General features: G+C 41.3%; 1 protein-coding gene across 2 annotated transcripts in view; it reads left to right on the forward strand.

The window, feature by feature from the left end:
- Positions 1 to 18249, forward strand: part of LOC109401442 (glutamate [NMDA] receptor subunit 1) — a 416903-nt gene that overhangs the window by 175263 nt on the left and 223391 nt on the right. For both annotated transcript variants that reach the window (XR_009999508.1, XM_062861071.1), the window contains exon 4: positions 11264 to 11429. Coding sequence is in view for 1 of the 2 variants with exons in the window: in XM_062861071.1 (XP_062717055.1) it covers positions 11264 to 11429 (166 nt within the window). In the remaining variant the exon portion in view is untranslated. The remainder of the gene's footprint in view (positions 1 to 11263; positions 11430 to 18249) is intronic.

An 18249-nucleotide genomic window follows, 5' to 3' on the forward strand; every position in this document is an offset into this window, starting at 1 on the left:
ACATTCCTTCTCCATAACATCTTTTGTTGGACAATCTTATTTTGTTATGATGGCATGCATTCACCGAATAACATATGAATAATATGTTATGTTGTAAAACAAATTTAGTAATTATTGTTTCAATGGTACAATAATTGTGTACGAATAATTGATAACCAATAGCACAACAATAACATGTTTTGATATCAAAACTACATCCTTCAAGATTTACATTGTTTGGGGAGCTTGCGCATATTCTACACTTTCTCTTTTTGTGGCATTACATCCTAACTGTAACAGAGCCGACTTCTAAGCTCAGTATGTTATAAGAACTTTGACAATTGGGTTCTTTAGGGGTATACGAATTATTTCATAATCGGATTCTACGTCCAAAAATTAGTCGAAATCCAAAATTTCATAGTTTTTGGAGTCCAGGAACAACTTTTTATGCATTTAAAGTTTGTATGGGGATTTTTTTTGTTTCTGATCAAACTGTCACTTTATCGATCATTCTATCCACGAAAAAATAAAACTGTTTTGTTATTTTAACTATCAAAACAAAGGTATTGGAATCTAATAAAATCACGTTGTACTCAGAAAAATGAGCTCTTTCGATTAGGATATAGAAAATAGCAATATTTTATACACTAAACACCCAATTATGACCTGTTGTTATTTGTTCAATTTGGATAGTAGAGTAAACATAAATCAGCGGAGATGAATCCAAGCGATTTTTTTTCCCAAAAGAACATAATGTCACGATTGCCATAACTCCAATGAGTCATTTAAGGAGACGTTTGTTCAATTGAAAGTTTTCCAGAATAAATTCATTAAAAGTTTTCGTAGCAAAATCTCACAAATCTCAGAATAATTTTCTAAAGGAACTCCAAAACTATTTTGGGGTGATTTTTTTTAAAATAGCCTCTATGAGCTTTGAAACATTGTTTTCAGGGCATCGGGGTCTTTAAGGATAATCTAAGCCGCATAAGCTGGATTTCCACCCAAAAATTAGACGAAATCTAATAGCTAATTAATTTTGGTTTTGGATTATTATCACGTTTAAAGTTCAAAAATTGCTATTAAAATATATTAATTATTATTAACTTGTTGTTGAACCAACAAAGCATGTTGTTGAATTGTTCTTCCAGGAACATTTTTTTTTTGCTATGATATTTGTTATTTTGCCGCTTATGACAGACAAGTTTATAACATAATATGTTATGGTAATAACGTGAAAACAACTGATTATATTATTCAGTTATTTTGCAAAAATAACGCATTTTATTATGCTGTTGTTATTCCCTTCTGCTCGGGATGCCTTATGCATTGCAAGAAAAAATATCGCGCAATGTTTCACTAAAACGCCAATAGATATGCGCGGTTGCATATAATTCTGGCGTTCGATTTGAATAGGTCGAATCTACATAGGAATCACAGCAAACATACGACCTATTCAAATCGAACGCCAGAATGGATCATTGTAGCCAACTTTTTCGCTACTCACCGCATCAAAACAAAAGCGCCACCGTATGTGGACTGTAACACAATGACAGCAGTCGAGTTACGTCAACACAAGGCTACGGTGGCGCTATCTGTTCTTTTCATAGCGGCCGTTTTAGCTATTTCAGTGATCCATTGTTTCGGTGTCTTCTGCTCGGTCAATCTCTAGCTTTTCGCGCTTATTTTAAAAGACACGAACATGATATGATGAACTGGCGACGGTCTATGAGCGATGATGTTATAATATTTTTGCGCGATAATCTACGGCGAAACGCACAATACGATCAAGTAATCATTGACATCTAAATTGCCGAATTTTGCAAAATATTTCATTTCGTCATATCAAACTTTATAGCTAGCTACAGTGTGGTACAATATTTGCCATAAAAGTCACTCTGCAAATGTTGCATGCAAGTACCTCACATAAAACATTCAAGTTTTATGTGGTAAAACATTTCTGCAAAATATCGTTGATTTAGATGTTAATCGACCAATTTATCATCTAATTGGTTAAAAAATAATTTCCATATGCTTAATGGTTTGCAGACGAAAATGCATTAAATCGCATATTTCACCCTATAAATTAAAAAAAAATGCCTAATTTTTTGTAGTGCTTTAGCAAATCTGAGCCCAGATTGGGATTCAGCGGCCCAAAATCTATCAGAGACAAAAAATGTTGCTTTTGAGATAAACCAATCCAATAGGGTAAAAGCTCCCTTAGTGGAGGTAGTACCAATAGTGGTAGTAGTGGCAATTTAGCACTATTTCGACCAAAAAGCTTGCAAATGGCAGTTTTAATAGATGTATCATACGCAAATAATTAACATTAATTCAATTCTGTGTTTAGGATTTGGTGGAAGACCTATTTTAAATAATTATTTTCCTTAACTTTGTTGCTCCTTTGCACCTATAGTGGTGGTAGTGTTCCTATAGTGGTAGGTCCCATAAAAATTCAATGGGATTCACCACCATAGGAACCAATGTTAAATTACAGCCAGTGTTGGTAAAATCACACTCAAAGCAGACTTATGAACCACTCCTGCGTGAGCAAACTCGAGCGCGATTCTGAATCATTTTCTCATGCGCGAGATTTTCATGCAAAATCTCGCTCTCACGAGTCAAGCGCCGAAATCTCGTTCGCTTGTAAAACGAACCCAAATCAATTTGAACGGCATTAAATGTTAGTGTATGCTAGATTTGCTTTTGTTCTATCATATAATCCTAAAAACTTTGATTTAAATAATAAGAACACCAAGAAATGATGCAATGAGTGAAATCGCGAGTCAATTCATGCATGATTTTTTCGGCGGTGAGTTTGGCGAGTCAAGAATCGCGCGTGAAACAAATCAACCATGAAATTTGAGAATTTGAGTTTTTACCAACACTCTCCATAATAGGAACCATGTACCTGTAGTTGGTACGAGTGATTTATTAGCAAAAACTGAAATAAACAATGGTTTTTTACATTTTTCCTAACATAGGGTTACCAGACGTACTCTTTTTAGAGTACATGTACTCTTTTTCAGCAAAAAATTGGGAGTACTATTCTTTTTGGTAAAATGGGCCCAATTGTACTCTTTTTTGCAAAACTACATTTTTCTGATAAAATATACATATCAATAAAAATAACCTTCCAAGTAGTAAAATAATCAGTATGCTGCAAATTAGAATCACTTATCGATAGGTCTTGTCTGCTGAAGAAAGGCCATCATTATTTTCCCTTTCTTCCATCGAAATCACACTAATTCATACAGATTATGATTTGCTCCTTGCTGAAAAATGTTGTTAAAACTGTCGTTTATTAATTTGTTGTGCAAAAATGGCTTCACTTTGACGTGCAATAATCGGAATTCGTTTTTGAGTTATTCCTCCAAAGATTGAACGCCATACTTCCCAACATAATAATCGGAAGGGTAAGAAATAACGAAAGTATTTCGTTTCTGTAATATGTTAGCTTTTGTTTGCGTATATATTTATTTATTCGTCAACAGGTTAAAATACAAACCCCAATGACATGTACGCCCATCTTACTTTAACACAATACATTCTTAAATCTATTCTTATTTACTACACGAGAAACACTAAAGTCGAAAACATCGTAACATTGATTAAAAACGCGGCACATACTCTGTAAAGGCTCATTTTGTCCATAATTTGTTCTAGCGGGACGAATGTACAGAAAATTATGAAAACGAAGACTACGACTAGGGACATGAATTCCAACTTGTTCAAGAAGAGAAGCACAACTAACATCACCTTGTAATAGGTCGGCTATGAAGCAAGCTTTCGCAACACTTCTTCTAGATTGAAGTAGCTCAAGACGAATCAACTTGCAACGACTTTCGTAGCTAGGGAGATTGTAAGGATCCTGCCAAGCTAGGTGCCGTAGCGCAAAGCGGATAAATTTGCGCTGAATAGCCTCAATACGCAGAATTTCGTTCTGGTAAAAAGGGGCCCATACAACAGAACAATATTCAAGGATCGGTCGAACCAGCGAACAATAAAGTGACTTCAGACAATATACGTCTTTGAACTTTTTTGCAAACCTAAATACAAAGCCCAACTGTGAGGATGCCTTAGAAACGATATAAGCGACATGATCCTTGAAATCAAGTTTAGCATCCATCATAACACCCAGATCCTTTACAGTAGTTTGCCGCTTTAAATAGGTGTCATCCAGGCAGTAGTCATGATGTAAAAGTGATCGTTTTCGTCCAAACGAGATGACTGAGCATTTCGTTACATTCAACACCATCCGGTTTAGGCGGCACCAGTCAGCGAATGCTTCAAGTTGTTGCTGAAGATAACTGATGTCCCGATGTCCGTGGATAACGTAGTAAAGCTTCAGGTCATCAGCATATGATAGATTGAAGCATTCCAAGATAGAGTTGACGTCGTTCATGTACAGAAGGAACAAGAACGGACCTAGATGGCTGCCCTGAGGAACACCAGAGGTAACGGTAAAGGGAGATGATTCGTGATCACCTATCTTGACGGACATTGTGCGACCAACTAGATACGAACGTAACCAGGCAAGTACGTTGTTCTTAATGCCTAGCTTGTCGAATTTGGCAAGAGCAATTTCGTGATTCATTTTATCGAACGCAGCAGAGAGATCTGTATATATCGCATCAACTTGGTGCCCCTTTTCAATTTCTTGTGTGATAAACGAAGTGAATGTTACCAAGTTAGTGCTTGTAGACCGTTTGGCCATGAACCCGTGTTGATTGGGCGAAATATGCTGGCTGAGGGATTGGGTCAAATGCTCCAGGACAACGATTTCAAATAGCTTGGACGTAGCACTCAAAGCAGCGATTCCCCTATAGTTAGATACTGTTTGTTTGCAACCTTTTTTATGGACGGGGAATACAAAAGAGTCCTTCCAGCAGTCAGGAAAAACGCCTGTTGATAGTGAGATATCGAAAACCGTAGCTAGTGGTGCTGCGATCGCGCTGGCACATCGCTTCAATACCAAGGATGGAATATTATCCGGGCCACATCCCGTCGAAGATTTCAAACTCACCAACGCTGAAAGCACTGTGTCAGGAGTAACTGTAAGTTGTGAAGCAGTAGAGGAGACATGTGGAACATTTTGAACAGCCGCGGCAATGTCGGAGTTATCAACTACCTCGTTGGAGAAAACGCTACTAAACTGAGACCGAAACAACTCAGCAATTTCTGGTGTTGAATTGACTTCCAATACGCCGTTGGTCATGGTGGTGGGTAGTCCTGATTGTTTTCGTTGGTCATTCACGTAGCGCCAGAAGCTTCTAGGGTCGGATCGAAGACGATTTTGAGTTTCCACCAAATGCGCTAGGTACAGCTGGTTGTTCAGCCTGGAATACTGCTCGTTGATCCTTGAATAGGCGGCTCTTGTCGAATCTGCACGATATTTGCTGTGCTTCTTCAGAGCGGCTCTTTTTGCACTCTTCAAATGACGAAGTTCCGAGTTTGACCAGACTGGGCTTGCAGGTGCCCTGTGGTATTTTTTTGGTACATATTGATCAATCGAATACAGCAAAATGTTTGACATCGTCGAAGCAGCATGATTGCAATCACTGCCATGAAAAATTCCTGCCCAGTCGAGGTTTTGTAGAAATTCGTTCATACTGTCAAAATCGCCCCTACCAAAGTCGTACGAGACGCGGTCCATAGGTTCGACAAAACGTGGCCGAGGTCCGTTGTTTAATGCAACAAGCAAAGGTGGATGATGTTGTATGTCCTTCACTAATGGCGATGGTGCACGAGTTGCAGAACAATCTGTACGCAAATCTTCACTTATGAAGCACAGATCGAGTATCCGGTTGTTATCATTATGAACCGAATTTATCTGCCTGAGACCGGCAGTGCTATATGCGTCCAACAGAGCAAGCGATGCTGATGATATCGAGGAGCGAGATGCATCCGGGAAATACGTCCCACTGGAGTCTCTTAGCCATGTAACAGCACGAAGATTGAAATCGCCAAGTATGATGATGTTGTCATTCGCATTCATTTGAGCAACTATCCAATCAAGTGAGAGGAGATGTTTGTCAATTAAGGATCTATCATTCACCAGGTCAGGTGGAAAGTAAGCAACACAGAAAAAGGTGGTTTTGTCACTTCCACTTACAGCTACCCATAATTGTTCAACGGACGAGTGTTCTGGAGGATACAGCATACGAGATTTATAAGAGGAACGAACTGCTAGAAGAACGCCACCGCCAGAGCTTTTGGTGCTGTTAGAGGCTGAACGGTCATGACGATGGACTGTGAACGAATTGTCGAACAACTGACTTGATACAGTATTATCGCTAAGCCAAGTTTCGGTGAACGCGTAAATATCGTAGGCAGCATCGCTGCAGGCTAGCCTGTAGTCTGCCACGGAGCAATTGATCCCACCGATATTCTGATAAAAAACTAATAAGCTTCTGGAACCGCTGGTTCTGCTGGGAGATGAAGTTGAGTGGAGTTGACCAGTTGAGACTCCAACAACTCCTGCGTGCAAGTTTGAGGGTAATTGCTACTTACGTTTGGGCTTAAATGGCACAATACTGACAAAATCAGGCCAAAAAGATGGACTGCTAATTACATGTGTGAAACAAGGATTGTCGACAGTCGCTATTCTAAATGACACAAATGTTCTCCGGCGGCTACTGGACTCAGAAGCCAAACGATGACAAGAAAAGTCTTCTAGGTTCCAGCCGGTTTGATGGCAAACGTAGTTGATGATGTCGTCTTCGGTGGTGTTAGGTTCAAACGGTTTCACGTAGAAATGCTTCATTGTACGTGCTTGTGGCGGCAAAAGCACTGGAGCAGCAACAGTAGTTGGTCCCGCTGATAATCCACTCGAAGGGATGGAATTGACGTGAAAACTTGAGCTAGCTGTTGGAACACCAGAGATAGTACCAGAAGAACATCTGGCTGATGCTTGTGATACGTGCCAATACGGAGCCTGCTGGGGTGCTGCCGGAGCTCGCAAAACCGGTTGAAGGTAAGCTGGACGAGGTGCACTTTGTTGCGACATCAATTGAGCGGGTGCAGCTCTCGAGTGAACATTGGCAGCCAAAGTAGCGGGTTGTTGAGCAGGATATCTGGATCTCAATGAAGCGTTTATTAGGGGTGTAGTATCCAACCCTGCTTCGGCAGGGCATATACTATTGTAAGCATTACCTGTGAAAACGATGGATGCTGCGGACACAGGATGCGTTGGTGGCATAGTAGGCTGCTTCAGTCTATGAGTGTGCGCATTTGATGGTGACGAATAATAGCTTTTGAAAGCAGGCTCAATTTTTTAAATTGTCTTGAACGAAGCAATGAGTTACATTTTCCATTGCGTTCTTAAAAGATGTTTGTAATCTGTATCAACGAGATTTAAGCCCTTCCGAAAAAAGAAATCACATTTTGCGAGTTTGTCGGGATTGGGATTCGATCCTAGGTCCTCAGCGTAAGCGTCACGTGTTTTAACCATCACACTAGGTTCGTTTTACAAAAAATAAAATAAAAAAAAGTCTTACGAAACCTATTGCATCTATTAGAGAGCAAAAAAATGACAGTTCTCGCCAATTCTTAACGAAAGGAATTTGAAAACATGTCACTAACACGCAAACCGACATTCGCTTCTTCAGATTTCTGCTCTTGACAATTCGAGTTGTGGCTTCGTCATACATTCACCTTAAGTTTTTACATTTAGGTGTCAAGTATGGTTTACAGAATTTAAATATCAAAAACTCCAAGAGTGTCAAACAGTATTTAATCGAAAAAAAAATAAAAAATATATTTTTTTTTCGATTACTGTACTCTTTTGTACTCTTTTATCAGATTTCTTGAATGTACTCTTTTCATGTGTGAACAATATGGTAACCCTATCCTAACACACTTAAGTCAAAAACTACCGATTAAAGTTTTCAGACTTTTTATTTTGTGGTATTATCAATTTTATTCAATTATTTTAGTACAAAGAGCTACTAATAGCACCATTATTGGTACATTTACCCTAGTGAACCCGTCAAGACGCGCGCCATGAGCCATTTTACGAAGTTAGAGTGACTGGAAGGGAGAGTGGCGTCAATGTCAAAATTGGAACAGCGATCATCTGTCAAATCCATACAAATTCCCGTTCCAAACGAGCAGGAGACCTGTCAAAATGACGCCACTCTCCCTTCCAGTCACTCTATACGAAGTAACAACAATGTTGATGATGATATTGATCTTCAAGGGTTTGGACGCTACCTCCTGTCAAAATTTCATTCATAAAAGCGGCTCTTAAAATGGACTTTTGTGAAAAGCTCAACACTGCAAAAAAAAAAACTTACTAGTCGTATACACGGTCAGAAAACTCACACATCATAGAGCTAAAGTGAGACAACTCAAAAATGAGCAAATTGCATTTCCAGCGATAGCTCTGGCCCAAGTGCGAAAATCTCATCAGTTTAACCGTAGTGTGGCCAGCAAAAAAACACCCGTAGAAGGCCGGCAGGGTACCCGGGTACCCACGAAATGGAAATGATCATATCTCAGCGATTTTTCTACCGATTCTAAAAGTTTTTGCCTCATTCAACTCAGAAACTCATTATCTATCGAGATCGTATTTGGTTGGACCGGTCCGATCACCATGGGTACCGGAAAATCCGGATTTACGGATCCATGTTTTTATACAATACAATATACGGGATTTTCGGTAGGTTAGTAGCAATTTCGGTACCAAGCATCGTAAAATTGCTTTGGCATATTGTATCTGACTGGCCTGGAATCATAAAACGTGTTGACTTTGAAACTGTGATTTCGGAACACGCTTCTCGTGGGGCCATGGTTGACCATAAACACTTTAAGATATCCTAGTCTTAACAATGTGGGTTTCAATATGGTATAAGGACATGCTCCCAAAAATATGAATTTTCCGAAAACCACGGTGATTAGATCGGTCTAACCAAATATTTTCCCGATAGATGATGAGTTTCTGAGTTGAATGAGCTAAAAATTTCCAAAATCTATGAAAAATTGACGAAGATATGATCATTTCAATTTCGTGGGTACCCTGCCGGCCTTCCACGTAATAAAAAAATGCAGGAGCCCCTCCCCCTGCCCTCCTTACTTTAAAATTCGGTCAACCCCATTGATACATGTATATTCACGAGTTCTAAGATCTAACAGAGTTCCAACATCCTAGTCTCAATAATCATTAAAATGTCGAGATTTGAAATTGAAAAAGGTACCCGGGTACCCTGCCGGCCACATAAGTGTTAAGCCGTATAATTTTCTTGATGATGTGAAGAATATTATACGGCTTAAACTGGTTGGATTTTGGCACTTGGGCCAGCGCTATAGCTGGAAATGCAATTTACTCATTTTTTTTAGCTGTTCCAGCTTAGCTCAGTTTTGAGTGAATCTTACACATTTTAGAGTAACTTTTTCTTTGCGTGTGCACGGTCAGAAAATTCATACATTTTAGAGCTAAAGTTGGACAACTCAAAAATAAATAAATTGCATTTCCAGCGATAGCTCTGGCCCACGTGCGAAAATCTCATCAGTTTAAGCCGTATAATATTTTTGAAGATGTGAAGAATATTATATGGTTTAAACTTTTTGGATTTTTGCACTTGTATGGGGATCGACTGTGATTGGTATTATGCTAGCGGGGATTTTTGGCTTCCAGTCTCTATGTAATCATAAACGGATATTGGTAAAACAGATCGAAACTGATAGATTTGAAAAAGTGCGCCAACCAACGAACTCAACCACGTGTGTGTTTAGATACCTCTTTCGAAAACTGGTACCCGAATAATTCTGGTTTCTCGTTGTAGTGAATTGAAAACGTGCAACTATGTTTAATACATACATAACCTCACGAGTAGGGAGGGACTGTATCTGTAAGATTATGTAGAATGGGGCACGTTCGGTGTAGTACTAGATTTGTAGTAATGAGCTGAATTTTAGTATGGTGAGAAGGTCAATAGGAAGCAATCAGTGAAGTACTGGATTGAAAGTAGTGAGCTGGATTGTTGTAAGGTGAGATGATCAATTCTCCGTTTCTGCAATGAAATGGTGCAAACAGCTTGGGTTATATGATTTCTTGCCTAATTTGAGCTGTTTGAGCAAAAGTTTGGGTAAATGTGTTGTTGTATCATTTATTTCTTGCAACTTCAACAACACAGTTACCCAAAGTTTTGCTCAAACAGCATTAAATTAGGCAAGAAATCATATAACCCACGCTGTTTGCACCATTTCATTGCAAAAACGGAGAATTGATCATCTCACCATACAAAAATCCAGCTCACTACTTTCAATCTAGTACTTCACTGATTGCTTCCTATTCTCCGTTTCTGCAATGAAATGGTGCAAAAAGCGTGGGTATTATGATTCCTTGCCTAATTTGATGCTGTTTGAGCAAAACTTTGGATAACTCTGTTGTTTATGTAGCAAGAAATGGAGAAAACCACAACACGGTTGCCCAAAGTTTGAGCATCAAATTAGACAAGGAATCATAATACCCACGCTTTTTGCACCATTTCATTGCAGAAACGGAGAATTGGCCTGCTCACCATACTAAAATTCAGCTCATTACTACAAATCTAGTACTTCACCGGTCTGTCCTATTATGCTTAAAACCTATGTTAAAACCTGCCCAATTTGCAGATCCTTTGAAAAAGGCACAATATATGTGACCGAAACGTCAGGTGTTGAATATCCGTTTATGTTTACATAGAGACTGGAAGCCGAAAATCCCCGTTTTTGCACTTGGGCCAGCGCTATAGCTGGAAATGCAATTTATTCATTTTTTGAGATGTTCCAGTTTAGCTCAGTTTTGTGTGAATCTTACACACTTTAGAGTAACTTTTTCCTTGCGTGTACGGCGCGAGTGCGGTGAAGTTTGGAAATAAATAGGCGCGCGTCTTGGAAGGTTAAGGCTCAACCATCCGTCATCATTTTTCGGAAAATAAAAAGCAGTTTTCTCGCTGTTAATCAAAATATCGACCATGAAAATATATTCACTGCATTCTATTCCTCATGTGAAGTACAGTGAATATATTTTCATAGCAAAGACTTTTGTTTTAAACGAAAAAACTGCTTTCAAATATTTGATGATGACGATGATTTCAATGACGAATTGCTCAACGTTAACGTTGAGTCGATATTTTGATTTACAGCGAGAAAACTGCTTTTTATTTTCCGAAAAATGATGACGGATGCTTGAGCCTTAAATATTGTTATGCTGTGTTATCAACGTTTCTGACTCAAAGCAAACAGATTTAAAATAAAATTTCGTCTTTATTAATACATTTGGTCCCTATTTTATATGTTTTAGTACTGAAGATTCATATGTTATATTCCGAGACGCAGCGCTGAATAATATGACGGAAACAGGGCATATTTGGATTATTACAGAGCAAGCACTTCAAGCTAATAATACCCCCATAGGCGTATTGGGATTAAAACTGAACAATTCTAATAGTGAAAATGAACACATAAAGGTATGTATGATCAACGAATGAATGAATTATATGCATGGTCAGTTTTAATAAATGTGTATAAATATGTTTCTAGTAAAGATCGAGGACAACCTTTGATTATTTGATTCGCAGTTTATTTTTTTATTGTTTACCCCGTTTATTTATATGATGCTCAAATGCGTTTAACGCTTTGCGGAGCTGAAATTCATTTTTTGTATGTAATGTACAAATACATTCTTATATACCATAGAGCCAGGGTACTTGTAGAGCTCGAGGTTAGTATGTCACAATAGTTTTTATGGATGGACTTGGAAAAGATTGGGGGTAATGATTATCTGAAGCTCATCCAGGACAACAACAAAAAAAGACAAAAACAAAAAAAAACTGGGGAAGAAAACACAAACGAACTAAACTTTTTAAGTTAAACAAAGAAAGTCGAAAATACATCCCTTCTATGTGACATCGCGGGTTTCCAACACATCTCTAACAAGAACAATAAGTTGTCTACCTCGGGGCTGAAGGGTAGCCAAAAGTAGTGCTCTGGAGGTGTCATTATCCGGGCATTGCCAAACTACGTAGTCAATGTTATCATAACCGGAACCGCACTTAGTACAGACATTGCTCAACGCGAGGTTAATTTGTGTAAATGCGCATCTAGCGTGTAATGGATGAACGTAAGTTTAGACATACCACACTCGCAAAGAAACATCAGGAATAATGGAAAGTCACACACACTCCCAGCTGGCCATCTCGCCAATCATTTTGCCAACTTTGAAGAGAACTCTTGTAAACAAAATAGAAAAAACTAATTCTACACGGAGACAAATTTCGTTCGTTTGAAACAAAAATATTCATGTTTTTTCGGTAAACTGATAAAATATTTAAAACTAAAATTTTATTTTTTAAAACAAACTCAATTACATATTGATTTCTACAGTACCCATTGAAGAGCCCCCCGTTCCGCCGTCGAGTACATAAACAAAACTCTCAAGTTCCAGCTGCATCACCAAACAAGATTTCCTCTTGCAAAAAAGGCAAGTTTCACCAAAAGTTTCCACGAAATCCCATTGATTTCGGGAGCGTATGTTATCTACATGATGTTGGCATTGAAAGTGACACGCGGGAAGTGGATTTTCCTAGAGAAGGAAATAATTTTGTGAATTTAATTGGAAAACAAATACTTCCGTAGGGCCGACCTGCCACAAAAAAAAAACAAAAAAAAAATACATTTGTTTCTAAAATAACCAGTCAGAAGATACATGTTTGTTTCAAAAATGGATTGAATTTGCTTCAAATGTTTCGTTCGATTTGCTCCAAACAGTTTTATTTTTGTTGCCAGAACAAATTGACAATTTATTTGAGTTTACCTGAAATATTTTTGATTTTACCATGCTTTTTTCTGCATGTATCATAGATCTCGCCTCTGCCCAAATTTGCGAGAGAGTTCGTCTTCTCATTGCTGTAAATTGGGTAATGTGAGGGGACCCATACAAAGGTAATCTTATATGATCTTTCAACCAGTGCACCCATCTGTTCCCTCATTTTTATGAATGTTTAAGATGAATGTTTTAAGGTTTCGCCGACCGGAGTGCCTCAATAGAACTAAAACTATCCGAGAAGATGACGAAATGGTCTGCAGGCATGTTGGAAATCATCCCCAAAGCCAAATCGATTGTTGCCTGCTCAGAAACATAAACAGAACATGTATCTTGACGTTTTCGGAAGGCGGCGGAATTTTCATGAAGACACTGAAATCAGTGGATCCATTTATGCGAGACCCTTACTTATCTTACCAATCAGGCTAAGGCCGGGGTGGCCTCTGCTGTACATAGTAGCCGCCTCCATTCCACTCGGTCCATGGCTGTTTGTCTCCAGTTCCGCACTCTGCGCAGGGTCCGCAGATCGTCCTCCACTTGGTTGACCCACCTAGCTCGCTGCGCTCCACGTCTTCTTGTACCGGTCGGATGACTCTCGAGAGCCATTTTAGTCGGGTTGCTATCCGACATCCTGATGACGTGACCCGCCCACCGTAGCCTCCCGATTTTCGCGGTATGGATGATGGCTGGTTCTCCCAGCAGCTGATGCAGCTCGTGGTTCATTCGCCTTCTCCAAGTCCCGTCTTCCATCTGCACTCCGCCGTAGATGATACGCAACACCTTCCGTTCGAAAACTCCCGAAGGCGTGCTGGTCCTCTGCACGTAGGGTCCATGTTTCTTGCCCATAGAGGACGACCGGTCTAATCAGCGTTTTGTAGATGATTAACTTCGTGTTACGGCGAACTTTATTCGATCGTAGAGTTCTGCGGAGTCCAAAGTAAGAACGATTTCCTGCCACAATGCGCCACCCATCAATGAAGAATCACTTACGGGAATTGGCATTTTCGTACATTTCGTTTAAAATGCGAGGAATCGATATAGACCGAAGTTGAACTGATATTCCATGAGTATTTATCTTGTTTAACGGACAGAACGTATTTAACAGAGGAACCACAAACAAACAGACGTACCACTTGGAACAAAGTGTGATTATAATCATCGTCACAAAAACAAAATCGTTCAATGCTAATGCCGCTGTGTTTCGCAGAAACCACTGAGTAGGTGACGGTAGTGAGCAAACGTGAAACAGGAGCAAAAACGATTTTTTTTATTCCTTGTTGGGTATATAAGTAACTGCGACCAGCTTTTAATTCTATTGTGAGCAAAAACGATGGAAGCGCCATGAGGGAGAGATTTGCGAACTACAGAATATTTTGAATAGACCGTTAAAAAGGGAAAGGATCGGAAGTGGGTAGAGTGAGACGTCTGTTTGTCTGTGGAGGAACTGTCATTAGTGAAGTTTACACGATTTTGGACGTGTTCGGGATTCATTCTTATCACAACACGGAGACAAATTTCGTTCGTTTGAAACAAAATTATTTATGTTTATTCGGTAAACTGATAAAATATTTAAAACTAAAATTTTATTTTTTAAAACAAACTCAATTACATATTGATTTCTACAATACCCATTGAAGAGCCCCCCGTTCCGCCGTCGAGACATAAACAAAACTCTCAAGTTCCAGCTGCATCACCAAACAAGATTTCCTCTTGCAAAAAGGCAAGTTTCACCAAAAGTTTCCACGAAATCCCATTGATTTCGGGAGCGTATGTTATCTACATGATGTTGGCATTGAAAGTGACACGCGGGAAGTGGATTTTCCTAGAGAAGGAAATAATTTTGTAAATTTAATTGGAAAACAAATACTTCCGTAGGGCCGACCTGCCACAAAAAAACAAAAAAAAAATACATTTGTTTCTAAAATAACCAGTCAGAAGATACATGTTTGTTTCAAAAATGGATTGAATTTGCTTCAAATGTGACGTTCGATTTGCTCCAAACAGTTTTATTTTTGTTGCCAGAACAAATTGACAATTTATTTGAGTTTACCTGAAATATTTTTGATTTTACCATGCTTTTTTCTGCGTGAATGAGTGTGCAGTGAAAATATATCAGTGTGGTTGATTTCGCATTCTTCCCACGCGGCCTGAAATTGCCTAAATTCAGCCATTCTTGGAAAAGGACATTCAGCTGCAGTTGTCTGCGGTAGAGAATATTCAGCTGCACAATATTCGAGGCTGTGTGTTGATTGAAGTCAAAGATAGTGACACTGCTGCTCGATATCAGCGACTGGACAACAATAGGCACAACTAAAGACACTATATGCAAGGACACGAAATGTTACAATTGGAATTCCAAATTTGCTGTCAATGTCATTCCAATCGAACAGGAGACCTGTCAAACGCGCATTAAAAGCATTGCTCGACAGCATCATCGTCATGACGCGACAATCATCATCAACAGCAACAATCATCAGATTTCGTGTCTTTAGCATACAGTGTTTTTAGGCACAACATCATGCATGGAGACAAAGTCTTCGAATTCCTGTCTATGTAGGGTTACCATTCGTCCAGTTTAAAGCATAACATGTCCTGATTTTGAACTTATTTTGGCCATAATTTCTTTACAAATCCGATAAGTTTTAAGCATTTTTGGGAAAATACATGAAACGTTCTGATTTTCAATGCCGTGCAGAGGGGAGTCCTGTGTCTATGTCGAGAATGAAGCGGTACCGATGCGTGTTCTTGACCTTTTTTTTCCTTCTAAACCATAGGGGGATAAATCTGCTCATCAGACACCCTAACAGGAAGGTTAGGGTAGTGTGGGGTTAAGGCCGTCTTCTACAACGCCAGTAGAAGCCAGGACTACTCTCTCCTCGACCCACTAAAACACATTCCTATGGTCGCCAAACCCTACGTCTCTCCGGAACCACCAAGTAGGTATTGCTTCAGAGAGGGGCTAGTGCATATCGCACCCTCAAGGTTAGCTGCCGTAGCCTAGCAGCAACGAACATCGATGACTCGCTCTGGAGAGTCCATCACGGTAGCGTGCTGGCGCTTAGCCAGTTTCCCGAGAGGTCCTCGCCACTCCCTTTGTCCTCGGAAGGCGGGCAGGGTCAACCCCGCCCGCGCCCTACTGCTGAGCGGACATCAAGAACTGATATCCCACATGCAACCCGATCTGACCTGCCCGCAAAGGAAGGGTATTACTACCCTTCAGGCCCTATCAGATGCATCCGTAGGTTGCAGACAGCAGGGTCTCACCTACCCCGACCCTTGCCGGGGACTTCTTTCCAACCGCGGGCTCAGATCGAACCCAGTAGACTGACGCCACGACAGCACCGCTACCGGGACTTCCTCTCCGCGGCCACTTAATCGCTGTAAGGGTCTACGAAGCCGACTTCGAACCCCTGGACCACCTCTTGTACTGCATCTGGACTAGCCATTCTCCGAGTCCACGCGCCACCTCCTCTGTAGCTCCCAGACGATATGGGTGATAGCCGTTGAAACGGCGTTCCAGCTAATCTCATCCCTACACATTCTCTGGACCAAGTTGTCCGGAGTTGTGTCCTCTCCGCATGTGGCAAGCATGCGGTCACGCATTGTGCGAAAACGCGGGCACACGAACAAAACGTGTTCCGCCGTTTCCTCTAAACCATTGCACACTGGGCATTCGGGAGAATCCGAATGCCCGAAACGGTTTAGATACTGTCGGAAGCAACCATGACCTGTAAGGACCTGTGTCAGGTGGAATGTAACTTCCCCATGGCGCCTATTAATCCAACTATCTACCCTCGGTATCAACCTATGGGTGCATCTTCCTTTGGTGGAACTGTCCCACGCGCGCTGCCATTTGACCATAGAGGCCATCCTGACAGTCCTGCGTATGCCTCTTGTGCCGCGCATTTCGAAGCACTCCATGTCCTCACTGATAAGAATGCTGATAGGCACCATACCAGTAATGACGCAGAGAGCGTCGTGTGACACGGTACGGTTCGCGCTTGCAACCCTCAGACACATAAGCCTGTAAGTACTTTCCAGCTTCCGTCGGTAGCATTCAGTACTTAGCGCGGTACCCCACGCCGGGCCGCCATACCTAAGTATGGACGTAGCAACACTAGCCAGAAGCTTGCGCTTACTGGCGTACATCGCTGAGCTATTGGACATCATCCGGGACAGTGCCGCAATAGCTGTGGAGGCTCTTTTACAGGCATAATCGACGTGGCTACCGAAGGTAAGCTTATCGTCGATCATCACGCCCAAGTGATTGACAGAGCGCATCGACAGGATAGTGCACTCTCCTACACTGATCTCCGTCTGCTGCGCCGACTGCATGTTGTTAACAACCGTCACCTCTGTCTTGTGGTGAGCCAGCTCCAGTTTCCTGGACCGCATCAACGCCTCCACAACCTTGATCGAGTGGTCGGTAGTCAACTTCACCTCCTCGATCGTTTCACCGTAGACTTCGAGCGTAATATCGTCGGCAAATCCCACAATCACCACTCCCACTGGGTACTCTAACCTCAACACCTCGTCGTACATGACATTCCATAACACCGGACCCAGGATGGAACCTTGCGGGACTCCTGAGGTTATGTGAAAGCACTTCCGACCCACCTCCGTGTCGTAGACTAGTACGCGATTCTGGAAGTAGCTTCCGAGAATCTTGTACAAGTACTCCGGTATCCCCAGACGCAAGAGCACATCGGCAATAGCAGCCCAACTGGCGCTATTAAATGCATTCCTTACATCCAGAGTCACTACCCCGCAGAAGCGAATTCCCCTCCTCTTAGGCTCGAGTGCTTTCTCGGCGGTTTTTGTAACCGACAAGATAGCGTCTACGGTGGACCTCCCCTTCCGGAAGCCATACTGGTTGCTCGAGAGACCATTTACGCCCTCAGTGAACCTCAACATTCTATTGAGGATGATCTTTTCGAGCACCTTCCCCGCCGTGTCAATCAAGCATATTGGTCTATATGCCGACGGGTCTCCGGGTGGTTTCCCCGCCTTCCCTCGTCCAGGCATTTCTGCATAGCAGACCTGAACATCTCGGGAGCTTCTGCAATAGCTACTTTTAAGGCCAGGTTCGGAAATCCGTCCGGACCTGGGGCCTTACCTACGCTAAGGGACTTAGCTATCCCCGCAAGTTCCACATCGGTGACCCTTTCCTCATCGCCAGCCCCAGTCCCCGGCTGTCCTACGAAAGGAGGCCAAGGACTAGGATCATGACGCGGAAAAAGTCCTCCAATGATCCCCTCCAACATCTCTGGAGATTGCTCTGTAGGAGCCATCACACCTCTCGTCTTGGCCATAACGATCCTGTAGGCGTCACCCCACGGGTTCGTATTGGCACTCTGACAGAGACCCTCAAAGCAGGCCTTTTTGCTTGCTCTTATCTCGGTCTTGAGCGCGGCTTTTGCAGCGGCGAACACCACCCGCCGTTCGTTTCGCTCTTCCTCTGATCG

The sequence above is a fragment of the Aedes albopictus genome, chromosome 3 (assembly GCF_035046485.1).
Source record: "Aedes albopictus strain Foshan chromosome 3, AalbF5, whole genome shotgun sequence".
Lineage (NCBI taxonomy): Eukaryota > Metazoa > Arthropoda > Insecta > Diptera > Culicidae > Aedes > Aedes albopictus.